General features: G+C 37.4%; 1 protein-coding gene across 1 annotated transcript in view; it reads left to right on the top strand.

Annotated features, from left to right (window-relative positions):
• Positions 1–22264, top strand: part of timeout — a 201977-nt gene that overhangs the window by 34122 nt on the left and 145591 nt on the right. Inside the window, exons 5-8 of the mRNA XM_065238478.1 lie at positions 613–769; positions 914–1050; positions 1123–1203; positions 15157–15263. Of these exons, the coding sequence (XP_065094550.1) occupies positions 613–769; positions 914–1050; positions 1123–1203; positions 15157–15263 (482 nt within the window). The remainder of the gene's footprint in view (positions 1–612; positions 770–913; positions 1051–1122; positions 1204–15156; positions 15264–22264) is intronic.

Below are 22264 nucleotides of genomic sequence, written 5' to 3'. Positions count from 1 at the left end.
ATCAGAGAGGGGAAGCTCAGAAATCTCCATTGCCTGCCCATGACGCCATTCTATCGCGGCATGAGCCAGCAACGCCGACCATAAACCCACCGTCTCCAACGCTCCACTAGCATGAAATTAAGCCCGCCCACCAACAGCAAGGTGCAAAAACTAGCCAAGGGGAGGGCTTTCAATCATCAGCAGTTCATTGGAGTTTTAATGTTCTTTCCTTCTTTCAAAGATTAGCAGTTCTTTGGAGTTTTGTTGTTTGGCATTCGGTCAAATGGCATTCGACCAAACGGCATCCGGCCAAACACCATCCGGCCAAACGGCATTCGGATAATCGGCATTCTGACAAACGGTATTCGGCCAAATGACCCGGAACCGTTTCAGCCATATCTCCGGAACCAGTTGACCGATTCTAAAAAAAACACGTCTCTCATCACACTCACATACATACATTTTCCGATCGCGTCGAGCTGAGTCGAATGGTGAATGAAACACGGCCCTCCGGGCCTCGGATCGATCCAAGCGATATATATACCCTTCTTGCAAGAAGAGTAAAAAACATGAGTCCAAAAAGCACTTCTCTTATTCCTAATTATATTTCCCTCTAACATGAATTTATTACAGAGCTTACTTACGTGACGTGGTCGAGACGGCTCACATGTTTTTCAAGATGCTGGAAAAGTATTGCCAAGGGACGGTGCGTGTTCAGAGTAAGAAACGCGCCAAGCCAAAGCGTAACAAAAAACGACAGGACAATGCTGCTTCACGAAAGGCGCTTGATGTGAGTCTAATTTCAACCAAACTACTTCTTCTACTCAGTACAGTAATTAATTTTATTTTCCTTTACATTTCTTTTCTCTCTGCTATCGTTGATACGTTGACCGTGTCGTTCCATTTTGTACGGTTGTCGTTTGCGGTGAAATAGGCGGAGAGTTTGGAAGAGCTGTGGCTAACAATGGCTGGTGAAGTTTCGACATGTCTAGCTAATCAGATTACGCTTCCAGAGGAAGATCATCCTATTCCTTTCGACGGGGCTTCAGACGTTCCCATCGATGATCAGAAGTAGGTTCTCGCTTTCATCTAATAAATTAATCCTCGTTTTTAATCATCAATATTGTTTTATTTTGTTCACAGAGGAGACTGTATGATAAGGATTCATTCCTTGCTACGTGACGGAAAATATGAACATGCAATTATTTTAATGCGATCCGCCAGGTGAGTGAAATTAATTACCTTCCCTAGCGCTGGTCTTACTATCAACTATTTTCATAACCGTCTATTTATTATTTAATTAAATGTATCGCGCTACGGTTCCAAGGGTTCGTCTCAAGTCATAAATAATTACGCGAAACATTCAGCTGATTGTGCAATTACTCATTTTTCTCCGAAAGCACCCCGGTGTCAGCAGTTGGCTCTGAAAAGGTAAACATGTAATTGCACCTTTTTTCGGTAAATGCTCTCAAATCCTTTGAAAAGTGCTTAGTTTGTCAAACCCGGTTTCCTGCTCATGTTGATAGAGGAGTGTTGCCCTGTGCGGCATAACAGTCCCATTAGCATTTTTGGCGATTATGAGTTATACATTGGAATCGATTGTCAAGTACCATCACTTTACAATGTACACGAAAAAAATCGTACTTTGTTCAGAAAATGTCGCGAAAAATAACAAAACTATGTTGTCCCATCCATAAGAGTTCATGGAGAAAAAAATCTTCAACAGCGTTTTTCTCAGCTTGCTGTTTTAACGAATGGGACAACTATGCTGAAAAGGGCATACAGTAGTCTTGCGAGTATTTAACTGTAAAACATTTAACTGTTCACATGATGTTAGGCATGAGAACATTAGACATATAGGACGGTAGGCATAATTCATGATCCTATGGAAAATCACAACATTTTCCTGTTCTTTTAAAATAATATTATTCTTCTTTGGCTAAAGCAACATGTCTTAACAAATTAATCAAAATGCATTCGTGATGTCTGTTATTTTCAGCCATAGTCTTAGTTGGGTTTTGATATGGACAATTTTGTTGATGATGGGCTGAATCACAAAACTTTTTTAATGAGCTATTCTTTAAGAATAATTTTCCGCTTAAATGGTTACGAACTAATCAATGCCCATACATACGTGTGAGTGTGTTATTTTTGATATTTCCTGATGCGATTGATGTCACATTTATTAAACTATTTATTTATTAATCATCCGAATTTGTGTTTTCACAATGAAATTTTTTTTTTTTTTTTTTTTTTTTTCTTTATTTTAGAGATTTTTAGCCTGAGGCTAGTTCATCTCTTAAACACAATGAAATTATCAATACAGTAATCACCCGATTTTTTCAGTCCTCTTTTTGAAAATCGGTTCTAGTATTCTACAAAACGCGCATGGGTTCAGTGGTATTATTGCATCAAAATATACCTTAAACATTCATCCTTCAACAATGCGAAAGATTTGGAATTACGGTGAAAGATTAAAGTCTGATGCAAACAAAATAAAGGGGCAAACAAAATCGGGTCATTACTGTATTATGGGGAAAAGCCGTCTAAATTGGGTTGTTTAGGGGTATTGAGGTAAATACATATTTGTAATCTGCATAAAAAATAGAACCAAAAACAAAATTTCATCAATTTTAGAGCACTGTAATTATTTTAAATAAGTGCGATTACATTAGCAAAAATCACCAGCATAGCGCCCCTCAGTGGGACTTTGTATGGGAGCGAGCTGTCAACTGCATGAGCATGATTGACCGCCCACGGTTGCTACTCTGTTATTGCCAGATCAGCTGTAATTACACAGAGAACCAATAGACGATGCTTGGGACTAGCAATCATCCTGAATGTGTAAAAACTGGTGATCTCAAACTGGGCAATACCAGCGCCGGCCGGGCCTGAACGCAGATCAAGAAAGGAATGGGTAGGAATGTGTTGACGTGACTCTCGCCAAGAAATCCTCTAAACTTCCACGAGGAATCACTGGGATGTTGGATAAGAGGGTAGGGTTTGAAGCAGGGTTCGTCGTCCTAACGATAGGGAGGGACTGTATAAATAAATAAAAAGGAATGAACACACCCAAATAACGAAGTGGAGCTGCACCAACAGCAACTGGCCTCCTTGTAGACTTTCCTCGACCCATCGCAGGTATCTCCTTAAAAACACAGACGTCAAAATTCCGGATCCATCTCGTCGATATATAATTAATAAAATATAACATAATACAAACAACACCGATTTTAGTCACTCAATTTCTTTAAACTCAAGTTTTACATGAATATTTTAATTGCATGGTATGATTGAACTCAACTTTGCCTATTTAAAGAATCCACAATTAAAGTAAAGAATCAATTTGCTAAATATTCGAGGTTATTTGAGCATACAAGAGTTATAAAAACAAGTATCAATGAATAATTCTTGAAATAGTAAAACTCCGCTAAGGTAAAACAATTTAAAAACATTGGCCTAATGTATGATGATAATAAAATTATTTTCTGGGTGATCCAAATTCTGAAAACCATAGATCATATTATACTACAGTCGTACCTCGATATAAAGCAACGTTACGTTATATCGAAGCAAATTTTTTTTATCGAAAATTGTTTATCGTAACCCAAAGATGACCCAATTTTTTTCTAGTCATCTAACAGATTTACAAAACAACATAATTTTCCCCAATTTTATTAGATAAGTTCCCAAAGCTTACCTGAAAGATATGAAAATGAAAAAAATACTAGAGTCTGTGCCTAGGGACACGAACGGAAGGTTGATGTAGGACCGCGATTGGTCGGTACACTTGTTTTTGTGCTTAGTTCTTTTAGTTGTTTAAAATCTTTAGCCTTAAAACTCTTTAACTATTTCAAATGGTGGCCATTTGTGTGAAAATGGAATCTATACCAAGAGTAAATCAACTGCGGCGCCGTTGGTGTAGTAGTAAACGTGATTGCCTCTCCAAAAGGCCTGGGCTTCAATCCCAATCGGTGCCGGTGGGGTATTTCTGAGGCATAAAATCTCTGATCACGGCTTCCTTCGGAAGGGAAGCAAAGTCGTTGGTCCATGAGTTGATGGGTCGATAGGGTAGGGTCCAGGTGTGGAAGCTGCCTCCCTGGCGTCGGTAGCACTGGTATTCAGTACGAAAAACAAGATCTACGGAAAACAAATGAAGGAAAAATAATAAAAAAAACCGTAAAACAACTTTTTAGTACAACCGCTGCATTGTTTTAATATTACCGATGAATTTTCTACCGGGGTCTCATAGCCTAGTCAGTAAAGGCCTGGTATTACCAAGCCGGAGGCGGCGGTTTCGATTCCTGGTCCGGTCGAGGGAATCTTTCGGGTTGAAAATTTTCTCGACTTCCCAGGGCATAGAGTATCATTGTGCTTGCTACACAATATACTAATTCATGCACTGGTAATTGGCATCGAAAGCTCTCAATTAATAACTGTGGAAGTGCATGTAGAACACTAAGTTGAGAGCACGCAATAAGCTAATATGCAAAAAGCAATAAGCTTGAAATGCGAATGAGAAGAAGAAGATGAGTTTTCTAAAGATCGGTACCTGGCGTGATTCTGTGACACTACCCCGAACGCCATAACCCGAACGCCGCTACGCCGAATGCCGAATGCCACCATTTGAAATATTCCTACTACCCCGAATGGCCATTACCCCGAATACCCTACTACCCCGAATGGCTATAGCCCCGAAATTAAGACAAATGGAAGAACAGCATGTGATCAAAAGATGGGTAAATTTTTTAGAAGAAAATTTTCTTTTGTAGTTTAAACTGAATACAAATGATAAAAATAACAATTTAAAATTGATTCATGCAAATCAGTGATGCAAAAGTTCACTATGATTCGCGAGCTTTTTCCTAGGTTAAATCTCTATTGAAAGTATGCCAGTTGGACAGGAATGTCAGTAAGGTTTGAGCGTCAGTTTAGCTATTTATCAAACGTTGTAGTGAATGTGTGTAGTATTATTTATGTAATCTGGAAGAGATTTAGAATAACCAAATGTCTTTTATACCAAATGAAAATTCTATAACATTCCCCAGAATACCATTCCCCAGAAAACCATCCCCCAGAATTCCATTCCCCAGAATGCACCATTCCCCAGAAAAGCATTCCCCTGAATGTACCATTCTCCAGAAAAGTATGCCATGTGTTATTGACTATTTTAGTTTATTTATTTGTCGTCAATCAGTGTAGACCGTTTTACAATTGTTGTCTTAAGTGCTATTTTTACAATTCTGTCTTTGTTTTTATATTTTTTATAATATGTCTTAAGAACAAGTTAAAACATTACTTCTAGTTGACGTTATGCGAGGAATTAAAATATTGCTTTAATTTGGTTTTTGTCATTGTAAAGTCAATGTTATCGCAGTGCTTATTATATGTATCCATCATTTGGTTCAAGGGTCCAAATTTGGCATAATTCGTATGATGACGATTAGTAGCAAATATATTTCTATTTCGTAAATGCCTAGATGGTGTATAAAAATTTAAGGATGACAATAGGTCCATTGAATCAATTCGATGTGATACGATATCGTTTACGAAAGAAATCATAGCAAATTCACGACGCTCTTTCAATGTTTGGATATTTATGAGCATACACCGAGCTGTGTAAGATGGCAGAGGAAATACAGTCCAACCTAACTTGCGGAGTGCATACAATAGAAACTGCTTTTGAACGGACTGTATTCTTTCTTCGTGTGTGATTGAAAAAGGAGACCAAACTATGCTGCAATATTCTAATATCGACCTTACATAAGCAATGAACAATGTTCTTATCGTATAAGGATCGTGAAAGTTATAGCAGAAACGTTTTATGAAACCAAGCATGTTGTTAGCTCTGTTAATAATTGTGTTATAATGACACCAAGTTTATTATAGTCACTCCAGGAATCTCCTTTCGCGTATATAAAAAGAAGAGAAAACCTTATTAATGGGTCAACGGGTTTGAGGAGACCTTAATGAATCAAGGGGTTTTCCCTTCTTTGAAAATATAAGAAAAAGAAATAATTTTTTTTTATATACGATAAAGAAGGGAATGTTCCCTTCTTTGATCATATATAAAAGAGAACATCATTAATTCGATAAATATATAATCAAGAAGGGAATATTCCTTTCTTTGAAAATATAACAAAAGAAAACAATTCATTCTTTGGATATACGATAAAGAAGGGAATATTGAATATATAACAGAGAACATCTGTAATTCTATGGATAAACGATAAAGAAGTGAATATATCTTTCTTTGAATATATAAAAGAGAAAATAAGTAATTCTTTGGATGTATGATAAAGCAGGGAATATTCCCTTAGTCAATACATGGCATACTTTTCTGGGGAATGGTTCATTCTGGGTAATGGTGCATTATGGGAAATGGAATTCTAGGGAATGGTTTTCTGTGGAATGATTTTCGGGGGAATGGTTTTCTGGGGAATGTTTTAGAATCCAAATGACCATTATGCCAAAGGACCATTATGCTACGTTATGTTAAGCCAAGTGGATTTATGCCCACCCATTAATTGTTAAACCGGCCCTAATTCGATGAGCTTCTGTAAAATGTTTTCTTAGTATCGTACCCAAGTAACAATTCAGTGACCATCTAGCATCCACTCTGATTTATGATAGTTTTATAACGACAATGAACAAACCAATTAGTTTAAATATAGCATTTCAAAGTGTAAAACATTCCTGCTTAGTAATTCAGCTTTTCGCTGTTGTGAAAACCTTTTATAGTCTGGCAAGAAAGTCAAAAACTGTCTTGTTTTAAAAATAAATTTAAAACAATTATCAATCCCTCCTTAAAACTGTTCTGTAATTCAAGCATAAACGTCATTAGCAATTGTTTATTAATGTCTTGATAAAATACTTTATAAACGTGATCTATCATTATAAAAGCAACCATAAAACCATTTGGTATTGCATTAGAGCAAAAAGCATTTATTGTTGCTTTTTAGGTTTTTTAAAGTGCATCAATAACTCCCCAACAATACTCTGTTCACAAATTGAGCTTAAAAGATGGTTCCTCATAATTAATAAATGCCAATTTTATGACAAGGAAATCTCAAAGGATAGACGAAGTAGGATGAAAAATTCAAGTCGATTTCAGAAAAATTTACTTCCTTAGAAGAACCAGCACACCATCCACGACTGACCATCTGGCGGAGAAGAGTAAACTGAGCGGTGCCATAAAACATTGTCGAAATTAAAAAAAAACATACCAGCCTTCTCCAGATCTTGCGAAATATCAACCGACAGCAAACCACTGAAACTGTTCGTAAGCGGAGATTAGCTGGTTTCCGATCCATATCAGCGATTTTAGAATCAACTCTTCGAAAATTTTATTCAAGCGTACATCCCTGCACCATTGGATGGTGCACTTCTGTAACCATCCGAAAGAAGGGGATCTTTTTCGGGAACGATTGCACTTCCAGCTGTTCGAAATGCGAAATGTTGTAAAACAGTATCGCAAACTATCTGAGTAACTGCTCCCAATCCATCAGGAGAAAACCGCCTGGAAGAATCCTGGATCTCACAGCGCAACTATCGAAAGATAAACAAACTTTGACGTTTAACTTTTTGCAGGCAACTTTGCCTCTATAAATGCTGCCATAAATCTGAACGGGTTAGGATCAAGCAAAATGGCTTTAGATAAATACAATTCAGCCTGCAAGTTTTCTTCATAAAAGCCATTTTAAACCCTTATTAATTTGTTAAGGAATTCATGAAAGCAAAACAACTGACCCATGAAAATCAACTTTTATGCCACCGCCATGTTACAATTAGTTTGCTTGTTTTTTACAATCTTCGATTTTCAATCAATATTTTCTTAGATATAACTATATTTTGGTAAATTTAGCAATGAGCAAACATTAAAATGCGAAAATAATAAAAAAAAAGTCTCGGCCAAGCTCGATCTGAAGAATATATATTTTTTTTAATGTCAAATAATTAGTCAAATCGACGTTTTACGAGGGTGGACTTAATTTTTTCGATGTTTTCACGTACATTTCACATAAAATTTAATATGGCACTTAAAACTAGGCCACTTAATGAGAACTATTGTAATAAATTTGGATATTCAACAAGATTTTTATACCATCAGTTTCTATTTTCATTATTTTGATAAGATTGGATTCATAACTCCTTTTATATCTTGATTGATGCTTTCTTAGTGGAAGATGCGGCTAGGGGAAATGGCTCGGAAAGGGTTTTTATTGTTGCTAAATAGCTTTTATTGTAGCTTTCAAATGGTTATCAATGCGTTCGTCCTACAACCTTTTGCAGTAAATCAATCTTGAAGAGCTTCGAGAATACACCCTTCAGAACCTTCTCCAGGGTGGGCCAACTAGACATATTCTAGTCTTAATGAGGTTTTGGTGGATGCATTAATGACAAAATAGCCTTGACCAGGGTTTTATGAATGTTGTTTTATAGTTGCTTTGTAGTATTTCATAAAACTTGAAATGTTACTTGGGTATTGACTAACTCCGATATCAACATCAAACCAGTTTGACGTTAAAAAAAAAATAAAACGCGTCGAACACTTGGACTTTTTGACGGGAATCACCCTGTTGTTAATTAATACATAGGTTTAACTTTTTGTTCTATTTACAATATAGTACCAGTGTTTAACCAACAAAAGACAATTAGTAGAATAAACAGTTTTTGGAAATGAATTCGGGGTAATGGCCATTCGGGGTAACGGTCATTCGGGGTAGAGTACTATTCGGGGTAACGGCGTTCGGGGTAACGGAGTTCGGGGTAACGGCGTTCGGGGTAACGGCGTTCGGGGTTATAGCGTTCGGGGTAGTGACATTCGGGTTAGTGTCACAGAATCAGCTGGCGTATATAAGAAAAAAATGGTGGCAGAATTTTTAATATCAGTGGTTCCTTTACGATGTCAATGTCGTTTGAGCACTGACATTGAGGCGAATCTAGGTGCCTAATGAAACGTGCCACACAAGGAAGAAGTGTTAGTTTGTTTACTAAAATGAACAATGGCAATTGTATATGGCAAGTTTTGCTATAATCAATCCTCCTCTTGTTAAAGAATTTTTGACCACCTTCCGGTCGTATGAAACAGGTCCAAATCTGTCCAAATGTTTTGGACAGTAAATATTTTTGTTTTGTCACTCTTTATGATAAAATAGTGAACTTTTAAGGAGCATTAACGGCAAATAACTCACCAACACTAGCGGACTGTGAGTTCTTGACCACCTTTACATCCATTCATCTAGGAGGCAAATGATACATATTGATATTCTAATTGTTTTAACTGATACTGCCTAGGTGGCTAGTGATATTCAGCATGAGTGCACGGTTGGATTTGAGTTCACTCACTCAAGAAAAAGTTGTATAAGCTGCCGGCAATGTTTACTAATCATGAACACTAATGGTGTCACGCTCCATCTCGAATTAACTTTTAATTCAGACCCTGTTTGGATGATCTGCCTACTATGATGTCGACGTCAAATCAGCTGGATATTCTTGATCGAGATTTAATCCGGTTGGAGCTTACCACCATAAATGTTCATTATTTAGCTCCAACGGTTATTATCCTCGGTTTAAACCCCGATCCCAAATGAAAGGCTGTTCTCGACGTCGATGTTAATCAATACTATCCTTAACATATATTTGGAAGATCCTCCAATCAACGACGGAATTAAGAGTTTATCCGGGTTGGAGTTTACCGCTATTAGTGTTCATGATTATTAAACAATTTCCCGCAGCTTGTTCCACTATTTCTCAAGTGAGTGAACTCAAATCCATCCGTGCACTCGTCAATTGATATTTTGCAGCAATGCTCGTAGTTTTGACCAAGCTCAACTGTCTGCGACTGATGGTGGATGTGATTTGGCAGAAGCATTTTGGAACGACGAAGATCTCAACTCACTACACCGTGCAGTGTCCGTGTCGGACGGTATTTGCGGTGGAATGAGAGAGTAAACTAGCTATAGTTGTCTCTTTCATACCAAAGCAAATCGCATCCGGCACGGTGTAGTGTGCAGCTCCCTTTCCGCTGCTCCTACTTTCTCTCTATCTGTTTTTATCTGCTAGCTCCGACCAGGTTGTCTATCTGGCAGCAACTGATGGTAAAAGCGATTTGGTAGACCTTTTTTTGGACGAAAATTTCGACTGCTATTCCTCTTCCTATATTCTGGTGTTATTACCGAGCTCCAATTACATCTTGCCAGAAAGCGCTGAAGGAGGCAAATTTACACATGAGTTAAAAAGTGATGTCCGTGCTAGAGAATATAGATTCATCCCATCCGTTCACACTTCTGATTAGTACGCGACATATTCATATTTTATTCGTTGAATTTCTTAGTTGTTCTATTGTTCTTTTTTCACTATTTGTACTATACATAAATAAAAAAAACTACAAGGGACAGCCCTATGGGGTTGTACGCAATGGTGACGTAGGACTACGTGGGCTTATATGAAAAATGTTATTTGTTAACTGCAGAAGGAGCTCTTTAACAAATTTATGGTGGTCCTGGAAAGGATCGTTATGTCGTGATGGTTGGGTAATGCTGAGCTACTATTGGGGTGTTCAACACAGATAAAGCTGGCGAGCTGTATGTTGTTTGGAACGAGGGTGACGTACTTGGCATAGATGGCCCACTGTGGCGCACGACGTGCAACTGAATCCGATCAGTAGCGGTGCGGCTTCTTCCTCTTTTTTCGGTGAATCGAGGGCTGAATCGAGAGCATGCAGCTAGCTGCATGCGTGAAGGCTTTCATTATGTACTGGAAAACGCCAAGCGCCGAAAGCACTGCTGCTGCTGCTGATGACGACCGGACACCACCACTCACCACACGTGGTGATTGAATAAACACCGTTTGGCAAGACCGGAGTGAAATCAATTTTTAAATCTGTGTTAGGGAAAGCGCTTTTCGCAGGTAATCGGTGATTATTTTAATTATGATAGCAACAGTTGCACATTCGTTTCATTTTCATTAGTGACCTGTTGAAAATTGATAAAGTGTTCATTTTAACAGATTTGTATATGACTTTCCAATCGATTAGCTTGTTTAGAATTAAAATCCATCCACTATGGACAGACTTGTAACTGTTCAAAATTTCATAATGTTATTACATGTTTCATTTTGGGTTTTCGTAACGTGTACCCCCATATAGAAATCACAGACGTTGTCCTACGTCAAAATTGCTGGATGTATTCTCCGTCGAATGAAATATTTTCCATTATTGGCTATAAATGGAGAAATATTATAAACTTTTCGTTACATGGCTCATTTCCGATTTCTAATGTGACCCCCAATATAGTAAAGAAAGACAGCCATACGTCAAAAGCATAGTCAATGGAAATAAACGTAATGTTACTACTACTTCTGGTTCATTGGAGGTATTTGCTCACAAATGTTTCGGTCCTCGGTTAACTACCTACGAGCGTTGGGCGTGATGACATGGTATGTCTGGCAGCGAGGTAAACGGACGTTAGAATCAATTTTAAATTAACTCTTTTGCAAAAAAAATTGGATGGCCTTGACAAGGGCCCTTTGGTTTATAGCGAATTTGTTTTTGATTCAGTTCCAACCTGGATAGGGAATCAAGATTATTTTTGCAACCTGGCTCGGGTTAAGGTTCGCACGGGTTGGAACTGGTTCCAACCTGGATAATAAACAAATTCGCTATTAGCTACACTTAAGTGTAGAAGGCTGATAATACTAGCAACGGCTGGTCTTCTGAGATGATGATGACACATTTAGAGTGGATTACACACAGGTTCGTATTCTTCTGGTAGCGGCGGGTTCGATCTTTCTCGTGGTTGGGAAATTCTGAGATCTTTAGGCACTTTCTTCACAGCTATGGTGAGTTAGTTTGATGTTCTTCGTCATGCCGATAAGGCGCTTGATGGCGGTGGCCCACAGTGATGTTTCTCACGATGAGCAACTGCACAGTGACGGTGTGATTTCTTCACTACTTCTCTGGCTAGAGCGCTCTTGTAGAGCGCCTGGGTGCAAGCTGCTTGCGGGAGCCTATCCACCGGTCCGCATATCGTGGGTGATCGATATGAACACGTCCGAAGTTCGAAAGGAAATGCGGTTTCGGCTTGTTTCGTTTGATAACAACTATATGATGTCTTTGTTAGGAAAGGCACCTTGTGTCTTTTGAAAACAACTTTTTTCGTGCGGCCCAGGCTTGCCTTCGCAAACCAACAACACGATCGGGTAGGGGATAAAAAAAGAAGACAAAGAAAACAAACCATCCCTCATTGAGCTGGCTCCTCTCTTTCGGATAAAAATGATGTTTATTCAACTCAGCGTTATATACAAAATTTAATAATACTATGTATAAAATAATTTAAAATGGAAATTGAAAAATATCAACTCAAAATCGATTATTAGCGTTATTGTTTCAATAACATTTTATTATGCACCATGGAATAGTTTAACGCAATATGGAATGCTTTTAAAAATATTGGTAAAGTTTAATAATGAATCGATAGTCAGAAAAATCGAGGTTATTTGGACAGTTAACAGTTGTTATCATGCATCACAATGTTTTTGTATTTTCCTGAACGAAGGCTGAAAAAAGTGAACCATTATAATATTATTCTAAAAATGTTCCATCATCGCAGAGCTTAAAATAAACTTAAAGATTTAAATCAGTAAATCCAGTCTGAACGGAGGACTCGCAAACACAATAAGCTCCCTCATCACTCATATTCCGAATCTGATTAAATAATTATTTACAAGTATACAAATAAATATATCAACAAGTAATGTAATTTTCTCTCCTGGAAAGGAAACATAAAATGGTTAATTGCACTGTCATGTAAACGTTAAACATACATGAGAGAAAATCAAAAAAAGTTACGTTGCTTCTTCCAGTTGTGTTTTGATCCTGTTTTAAATATTTATCATTGGATATATAATAATAATATAATAGGACCTGGGACTTATTCCAACTCAAACTCCACAGCGGTGCCCTCTACACAAGAACAAGCCTCTACCACCGATGATCTTTCAAACCTGGAGACAAAAAACAGCTACGATAAAGCGCTCATGCCTTCATCAAATTCTACCTCTACCTCTATCTCGCTGTTTCGATTTGTTCCCTACGTAAGGCCGCGGCCAGAGTAGACGTGACACGCGACGCGACGCGATGGGACTCACGCAAGAAATAATAATAAATAATAAGATACTCTTGAATTGGTCGAGTCTACTCTGGCCGCAGCCTAAGTTGGGAACAGAATCCATAAAACATTCACATTTTTTGATCTACCGTGCCCCTTACTTCACGCTTGACGATTTTACCAGCGTACCAATATTGCAAATCTTTTAAGCTATTTCGAACCGAACTCTATTGCGTTTTAAAACGACTGTCTTTGACTTTTCTCCTTCATATTTCGTCGTCAAAACCACTATACCCCTCAATCAAATTGGCCTATGGATCTAAGATTTCGCCCATTTCTAAAAATCTGCTATTTATCAATTGTATCTACATGAACGTGTCATTGGGACGGTACTAAAGGATATTTTTGGTAGCTATTGAAAATTTAGTCCATTACTGAATTTATGTATGGCCCCAAGTTAGGGGCATTTAGGCTGACATTACATACATTTCCCCTATCTATTCCCCCTTAATTTACTTGTCACCTCACCTCACCTTACCTTACCTTAATTCGTCCCACCTTACTTTATCTCACTTTCTTCTCATCTCACCTCACCTAAACACTCTTTACATCCCCTCACCTCAACATACCATACCTCATCTTACCCTCTACTCAACTTACCTCACTTCATATCACTTCACTTCAATTCACTTAAATTCATCTAATCTCACCTTACCTAATCTAAAATCACCTTTCATCACATTCTCAGCACATCTCATCTTATCTCATCTCATCTCATCTCATCTCATCTCATCTCATCTCATCTCACCTTATCTCACCTCACTTCTCCGCACCTCACCTTACCTCACCTCACCCCACCTCACCACACCTCACCCCATCTCACTTCACCTCTCCTCAATTCTTCTCACCTCACCTCATCGCACTTTCATATGATCTCATTTCAACTCAACTCACGTCACCTCTCATCCTCTCTCATTATTTTACCTAAATTCATCTCACCTCAACTCACCTTATTCTTACTTTTGTCTCCCACACCTACGTTACCACACTTCAGTATTTAAGTTTATGCAGATGTGGCACGTGTAGAATATGCTAATAATTTCGGTAGTATGTTCTGCCTTTTTACAGGATTGTTGGAATATAATTTACTGCTTCTCCATATTCTGTGGTCTCTTCACTACATCTCACCTGCTTTAAATAACTATCAACTCGCTACTGAAGATTATTAGACACTAAATAGCCACAGAAATTGATTAAAAAAAAGTTCACACCGAAGTAAGGGGATAACGTCGAACTCCCATCCTTAAGATTGCAAGCCCTTTCATAAGTTATGCCGCGGAACAAACGAACAGGTTTAATGTATAAGCCGTGTTGATTTCCATATGATGTGTTTAAGCCTTACGAATTTCGATAACATATCCTATACATTGAACCTGCAAATATGAAGATCAAAACTCCAGAATAATTGGGACATCCTAGGTCATACCAAAAGAATTTCTTTCTGAAAATGTATGTATTTATTTACTTCGATCATAGAATTCAAACAAAAAGTGTTAAAAGCTCTTTGAAATAACTCAAAGAAAAAAATTTGGACTGAAACAATTAAACCCTGACACACGGTTATTATGATGTTTACAAAGGAGCAAAAATTATTCCAATCAGAATTGGTCACTGCATAACACAGGATTTCCATGCTTTTTTACGTGGTTCTTTCCATTTACGAGTTCTAAAATTCGTTTGATTCCATGGAAAACACCAACTGTGGAATTGTATGCTCTAGCATTGAAAATGTGATCCACTGTAGCTGCGGATTACCGCTACGCCGTGAAAATATATTGAATAATGAATATTAATAAATCTAATTTACGATCAAATAATTCAAATCGCACCCCGGCAGTGGCCGCCCAGTGCGGTACTTGCAGAATAGGCATAATTCTACCTGTCTGACCTTTCTCTCCATTTAACATTGCCGTTCGCGCACATTTTTATTCCAACATCCCTAAGCACACATACATTTTTTTTGCTCTCAATTTTCTTCTATTTTTTTTTTGACCACTTTCATTTGCAGGGAAGTTTGGCCCGAGGATGATTGTTTTGGATCGTTGGCATCCGCACCGGAAGATGAATTAATGCTGCTGAAGGAGATTTTCTTGGCAAATCTTCCACGGGTTCCAGGTAAGTGGTTATTTTCTTCGGTCTTGTTTGTCGTGGAGATCTTTCCATTGTGGGTTGGAGCCTGGAGTGTGTCTGTAGTTGCACACCTGTGCACAGTGGAATTATACAAGTTTGATATGTGAAGTTTCTGAAGTGGTTGCAGTCCATTATTGAAAGAGATTTAGTCATCTGAATTTTTTGATTTTCATGGACAAAATTCTCACATTCCTACCTACTGTTCTTAATAATGGCTAACGCTATCGATACCGCTCATGAAGCAAGTGTCTGCACCCATCCATGCATATACCGAACTCACAGCTCCGATAAATAACTTTCGATAGCACCTACCATCCTGATCTCTAACCCTCTGCCCGGAGGTATTATTATTTATTAGGGGTGATTTGCAATAAACGCCAGCAGCAACGTTTCTGCTTAGTGCGTAAATTTGTGCCTGGAAATTTAATGCTCGATCGATTTCGGCGGAGATTCATTCCATGCACGTTATGTTATAGCCTCAGTGGAGTTTTCCTCATGGCATAGTTTTTCGATTTGCCCGGCGTGATTGAAAAAGTTATTCCGTCCTCATCATACCACATTTGTTTGCAATCTTCAAAACCGCAAACTGTTTGAAAAAAATCATCGAAACTATTGAAAACCTTACTCGGTTAGGATCCAAGTGAGGTATTGGCTCCTCACTGTGGTGAAAACTTTTACTTTGCCAGCGTCGGTGAGACATGGACTGATTCTTCGGGAGAACATTTATATTCAATGCCATTCTATCCATTATGTATGAGCGTTTTGGAGCAGTGTTCTATTATGTGTGGTAGCCTGCACAGAATAGGCAACTTACCTACTCATACCTCCGGTACCGGTCTGGGGCGTTCAGGAATTTGATCCAGGCACGGAATAATAGGAATGTGTGATGCTGAACCTTTTGTTCCGCGCGGCTTGGTGAGATGATGCATCTTTTATGAGTTTGCTGGAGGCTTTAAATCAATCATTCTATGACTAGGAGCGGATTGAGTGTGTGAATTTGTAATGTTTAAACCTGTTTGTTAAGTGTAGCAATTTGACTCATGACATGCTTATGTTGATATATCTCCTCAGAGAATGTCATGTGGACATTGATCAACAGGCTCAACCTTATGAGCCACGCTTACTGCACACAACTTGAGCTATTTTCACTGGCATTTGCGCTTTTAAAATTATACCAAACCTAACTGACATTATTTAATTCAACGCATGCTTCCGTGTGACAAATTTAATGTCGAATATAAGAGTTTTTTCAACTCTGATCGAATATTGTTGTTTTTCTAAAATACAAGACAGTGTTTCGCAGCTATAGACTTATTTACGTTAAACCAATAAACTCATTTATTCAAATTGCATCAACGAAGTACATGGAAAACGCATAACCTTCATTCATTCAAAACGAGGAGGACACACTGCCATGCGTTCTCCATCATCATCATAGATAAAAGTCAATGACTCGTCATTTCAACCAGATCCTCGGTCGTGGTTCAATATTAGCTGAGTATGGTAAGCAAAGAACTGGATGCTAACCATGATAGCGTCTGTCGTAAATCTGTATATGGCATTCCGTAACCAGAGTACGGTACGAATCGTAATGTATTTTTGATCTACTGTGTCACTTGATGCATGAACGTAAAACTGATAGCCAGCTTGTATTTGATACCCGTCATTGTTGCAATGTTATGTGTTCTCTGCACATGCGAATTTCATTACTGTATCCGTCCATGTAATGTTCCGGTTTTTCGATACCTACAAACACTGATTAATGCCCTCAGAATACAGGATGGTAAGAGAAATGTATACTTTTACACTTTATTTTTGGAGTGTACATGTTTCATGTTGATTGAACATTTTCCGCTATGCAATGTATATTATGATAGGGTAAAAAATATATATCTATGTAGAGTATGGTGAGGCAAGATAAAGTACTTTATTTGTATGTTAACTCTTTTCCGCCCATAGCTACTCTGGATTACCATGTATTTTTTGACATTGTTAGCTATATCATTCTGAAATTACAACCGATTTTTGTTAAAATATTATAACATAGTCTGTTCTAGTTCTTCTATTATCGGAAGAAAATCCAGGTCAATATCTCAAGCCAATCCAGAGATACTGGTTTTTAAAATTGATTTTGCGAAAACACTCTGAGCGGAAACAGGGTTAATATCAACAAGTTATATGTAGTTCCAATGCTGATTTGAACAAGCAAACCATCATTGGAGTTGAGTGCTTTTTTAACTGTTGCCAAAATAACAGGCAGCAGCAGTTGTATACTCGGTGGACTCTGCGCTTTATACATTAAGAAACAACAGTGATGAATTAATTTTTCATTCTGTAGATGGAACGACAGTGATGATACATTTATCACCTGTGGGTGGCATCATTCAATACAACGAGTGTATGAATTGCTTCCGGATGTCCCGGATAATGCTCTAGTGTTGGTATTACAAAAATGCAGGAAAGTGTAGCTGAAGAAGAAATTGGGGGCCTGTGCCATGCACAGTGGTGTTCGCGGTGTATATAAACGTGCAGGAGAAAACTCCTTCATAACTGCATTTCCTCAACCGGGAGGGAAACATAAGGGTACCAACAATTGTGTTTTTTATGCAAGTTGGAGGGGCAAACGGAAGGCCCGAAAGCAGCAAGAAATTGAAAAACCTATGGAAGAACAAAAAACAGCACGTAGAACAGCAACATAATAGTAGGGAGTAGGGTGGTGGAAATGGACTTGACGTCTCAGGAAGCCTAAAAAAGCAGTGAAAAGGAAGCAAGCGATGCTCAGCGGAGAAGCAAATGTTACGAAGAAGCAGCATAAAATGAAAACAAAGTTAAAACTAATTTTGATATTCTGATATAATCGTTCATGATAACAAAATTTGAAAACCTTCTAGTCAAGTCAGTGCTCGAGCAGAGAATGAAAACAAAATGAAAACTAAATTTGATATTTTGATATAAGCATTCGTGATAACGTATTTTGCCTACCGTGTGGTCGAGTTAACAGTAATCATAAAAAATGAGATCTATATGGTATATCAAGGACAGTGTTGGAAAGTTTCGCGATATTTCACGAAGTTCACCAAGGGAAAAAATCTATGGTAGCAAAACAAAAAATAAAATAAACTAAATTAGTTATTATTTTGATATCATGATATCAAATTTAGTAATCTGAATGTTTTGAAATCTATTGGTTGATATCAAGATTCAAAATCGAAAATGTTATCAATAAGATTTATTCGAAATAAAAAAACCTATATTTCAATCAGTTCTATCAATATCTATCTTATATCGATTTTTAAATTAAATTCGCAGTTATATTAATATCAAAAAATGCTGTAAAATATAACTGTAAAAAATCATAATTGTCTTTGTGATGTTCACGAAGAAAACAGTTAGCAAATCAGCATGCTTGCTGTATTCTTTATGAACATCACAAAGACAATTATGATTTTTACAGTTTTCAGTAGTAGATTTCAGTGATAAATGTGGATGCTCTTGTCATAAAATATCAAATTTAGTTTTTAATTATATTTTTTAGAAATATCAAAATAATATCAAAATATGAATTCAACTGAAATTAAAAAAACAGTTTATCAAAATATGTTATCAATATGATTTCAAAAACATAATTTGATATCATTTTGATATTCCCTCCCCTTGGCTAGTTTTTGCACCTTGCTGTTGATGGGCGGGCTTAATTTCATGCTAGTGGAGTGTTGGAGACGGTGGGTTTATGATCGGCGTTGCTGGCTCATGCCGCGATAGAATGGCGTCATGGGCAGGCAATGGGGATTACTAAGCTTCCCCTCTCTGATAAACCACTGCATGATAGAACCAAAGATCTAGTCTAGCAGTGATAGTATCACACTTGTTACTCCTTCGATTGAGAGCCGTTTCGTAGTACGCTTACGTATAGGCACGGACGTTGGGTGTGATACTAGCGGGTTTTGCCGCAAATCACTCTTATTTTATTTATTTTTACGCAGATAGATTTATTTGGGTTTGCAAGGGAATTATACTATTGAAATATTTCAGAAAGTGCCCAACGGTGCTCCTTCTATTTGCGTGACAAGCTTTCATTGTTGTTTTCATTGAGGTATTACTCAGGAAACAATGTTAAACATCATTTTTGTACATGGTATTGAAACTAATCTTATATGTGCTTCATTTCGATTTGGGATAAGTGTTTGAACTATGGCTCGGGATTTCCACTGTGGCGTGCTTCTATTGTGACATACCCATACGTATTTTTGTGGTGCGATATAGTGGAAGCGTGTGAGCATAGTTGGAGCATATACCCTATATAATTTAAAAATCAGCTAGGAAACTAACTTCAAAATGAAGCATTTTAGTCACTTGAAGGTGACCTGGGTCGAACAAAGATATAATAAATAGGTATAGGTCAAAATCAAAATTACTTGAAACACGTTTAATTTTAGATTACAAGCACAAGTGCAGGTACTTTATATAGCATGGGTTATGATTGATTAGGTGAATTAGAGCTTTCAATAATTTATTAAATTAGACTAATGCGATATCATAATCATCAAATGAACTTAAATAAGAAACTTCAGAAAGTCTAATGACATTAAGTAGATTAACAAAAGAATTATTATGCGGGGGGTCCGCTTAGGGAGGCAACTAACCTTTAAAGTTGTAGAATAAATCTTCTTATTTAGTCTTGAACTTTAAAAAGAAAACGCAGGCAGACCAATAGCATTAAGCTGATTAACAAGGAGAGGAATAGTTTAGGAAATAAGTAAAAGTAGAGACATGTGACAATTAATAGCTTTAAACTTTTGGAGGTATTGTATTCCCCTGAGTTTGTTGTACTCGATTACTATATTATTTAGAGATGAACTAGCCTAAGGCTAAAAGTCTCTTTAATAAAGTTTAAAAAAAAATACTATATTATTCTTTCAATACGCGAAATCTCTTATATATGCGGTTAAAGCATTTGAGTTAACTTATTTCTTAGTGTTCAAGTTCTTACATTTGTAAACAGCAGTCAATGTTAATCTATGAACTAAACCATACGTAAAACCGATCTTTCCTTATGTGGTATTGATGCATGTTTAACTTTTCGCGGCTGTCGGAATCAACGCGCCTACATCTACGGAGCTTACGCAGGAGTGATTCGCAATGCGGTAGAGCTTACCAAAAGTTTTTGTTGAGCTTCTGTAGTATAGAATTTGTTCGGTACGGTCGCGAAATCTTTAAATGATCGATACGTGCGGTAACTAAATTGAAACAAAGCTCAACAGTAAAATTAGTAGAATATTTAGGGAGGAAACCAAAATTAATCAACTTGCCAACATAGGCTATCATATTTATTTTGGTGGCACTCTTTAAGTGATAATAAGCTGTTTTTTTTCTCTACGGGTGTTTCGCGTGGCGTTCACAATTCGCGCGATTTTCGTATCTTACGTAATTTAGATGTTTAGCTCTAAACGGTTTTACTGACTCGAGGTCGTTCCTTAAGCGGTGTTTGTACAGGTTAAACCTTTGCCGACTGTCAGATTCAACGCACCTACGTCTACGGAGCTTACGCAGAAGTGATAAGCAATTCGGTAGAGCTTGTCAAACGCTTTTGAGCTTATGTAGTATAGAATTTGTCGAAATCTTGAAATGATTGATACGTTCTTTAAATTAACTAATTTGATACAAAGCTCAGTAATAAATAAGTAGAATATCTAAGCAGAAAACCAAAATTAATCAACTTGCCAACATAGGCTATCACATTTATTTTGGTGGCACTCTTTAAATGATAATAAGCCTTTTTTCTCGCTTCGGTTGTCTCGCACGGCTTTCGAAATTCGCGCGGTTTTCGTAACTTACATAATTTAGATATTTCGTTCGAAACGGATTTACTTATTCAATCGGTTTACTACGCGGATGTATCGTCACACGTCACAGCATTTTTTCTATAACTATCTTGAAACAATACATACGGAATCCAGTGTTCAAGCGTCCAACATAGGCTAGTCCTTCTGCTGTATTGTCAAAGATAGAAGCAAAATTTATTCAAATGGGTCAAGTCTTGAAAACTAAGCTGGAGCTGCGTGCAGCTTGATACCCTATAAAAAGAAAAAAAAAACATAATTTGATATCATTTTGATATTATTTTGATATCCGACTTTGCTCGGGTGGCTACCAACATATTGATTACTTATTTTGTTTATTATTAACGAAATTACTGATATTAAACCGCATACATAGATTTGTTGTCAAGAAAACATGATTTGTTATCTTTTTAATATCCTGCATATGCCATTTAGATCTCATATTTGTTATGATTACTGTTAACTCGACCACACGGTAGCCAAAATATGTTATCACGAACGCTTATATCAAAATATCAAACTTAGTTTTCATTTTGTTTTCATTCTCTGCTCGGGATATCTTCCGATCACGAGTAAAGTACTAAACAGTATCAGCTAAGTCTCAGGTTTGGTAAAAATGGAGCAATTTTTTAAATTTTTTTGAAAAGGGAATTACAATTTTACATATACATTTTAAAGATCGTCCGCAAATCTAGATAAACCAAATTCGTTCAAATTTAGCACAGTTGTTGTGGACCTCAATACAAATCGAAAAAGTAATGGAGATCAGGGGGTTGTAAAGTTAACCTACCGTTATAGACGTGTAGCATAGTGTGAAAATTGTGTTTTAAGCTGTCTTTCATTCGGAAGGTTTCAATCACCTGAACCACTTTTCCGAATACTTCCTGGATAATCAAGATATTGACGTATAGCTTATACATGATGCCCTCATGCACACAAGCACTGCGTAGCGAGTTTCGTTTACACTGATTAATTTCATACAAAAGGTTAGCTTCTGTCTTCAAACTGAGCTTAGTGAATATTGGCATACGGTTCGAGGTCCACCGGCACGCGCAGCTTAGTCATGATATTGGAACATGACCGTTGGACGGCTGCAATACCTATTTTCCGGATACAGCTTTTGATCCTGTTGGTGAGTTGCTTGGT

Source organism: Ochlerotatus camptorhynchus, unplaced genomic scaffold (assembly GCF_037179485.1).
Source record: "Ochlerotatus camptorhynchus isolate MF236.1 unplaced genomic scaffold, CSIRO-AGI_Acam_v1.1 ptg000794l, whole genome shotgun sequence".
In the NCBI taxonomy this organism is placed as follows: Eukaryota; Metazoa; Arthropoda; class Insecta; order Diptera; family Culicidae; genus Ochlerotatus; species Ochlerotatus camptorhynchus.
This window is presented reverse-complemented; position numbering and strand designations above follow the sequence as displayed.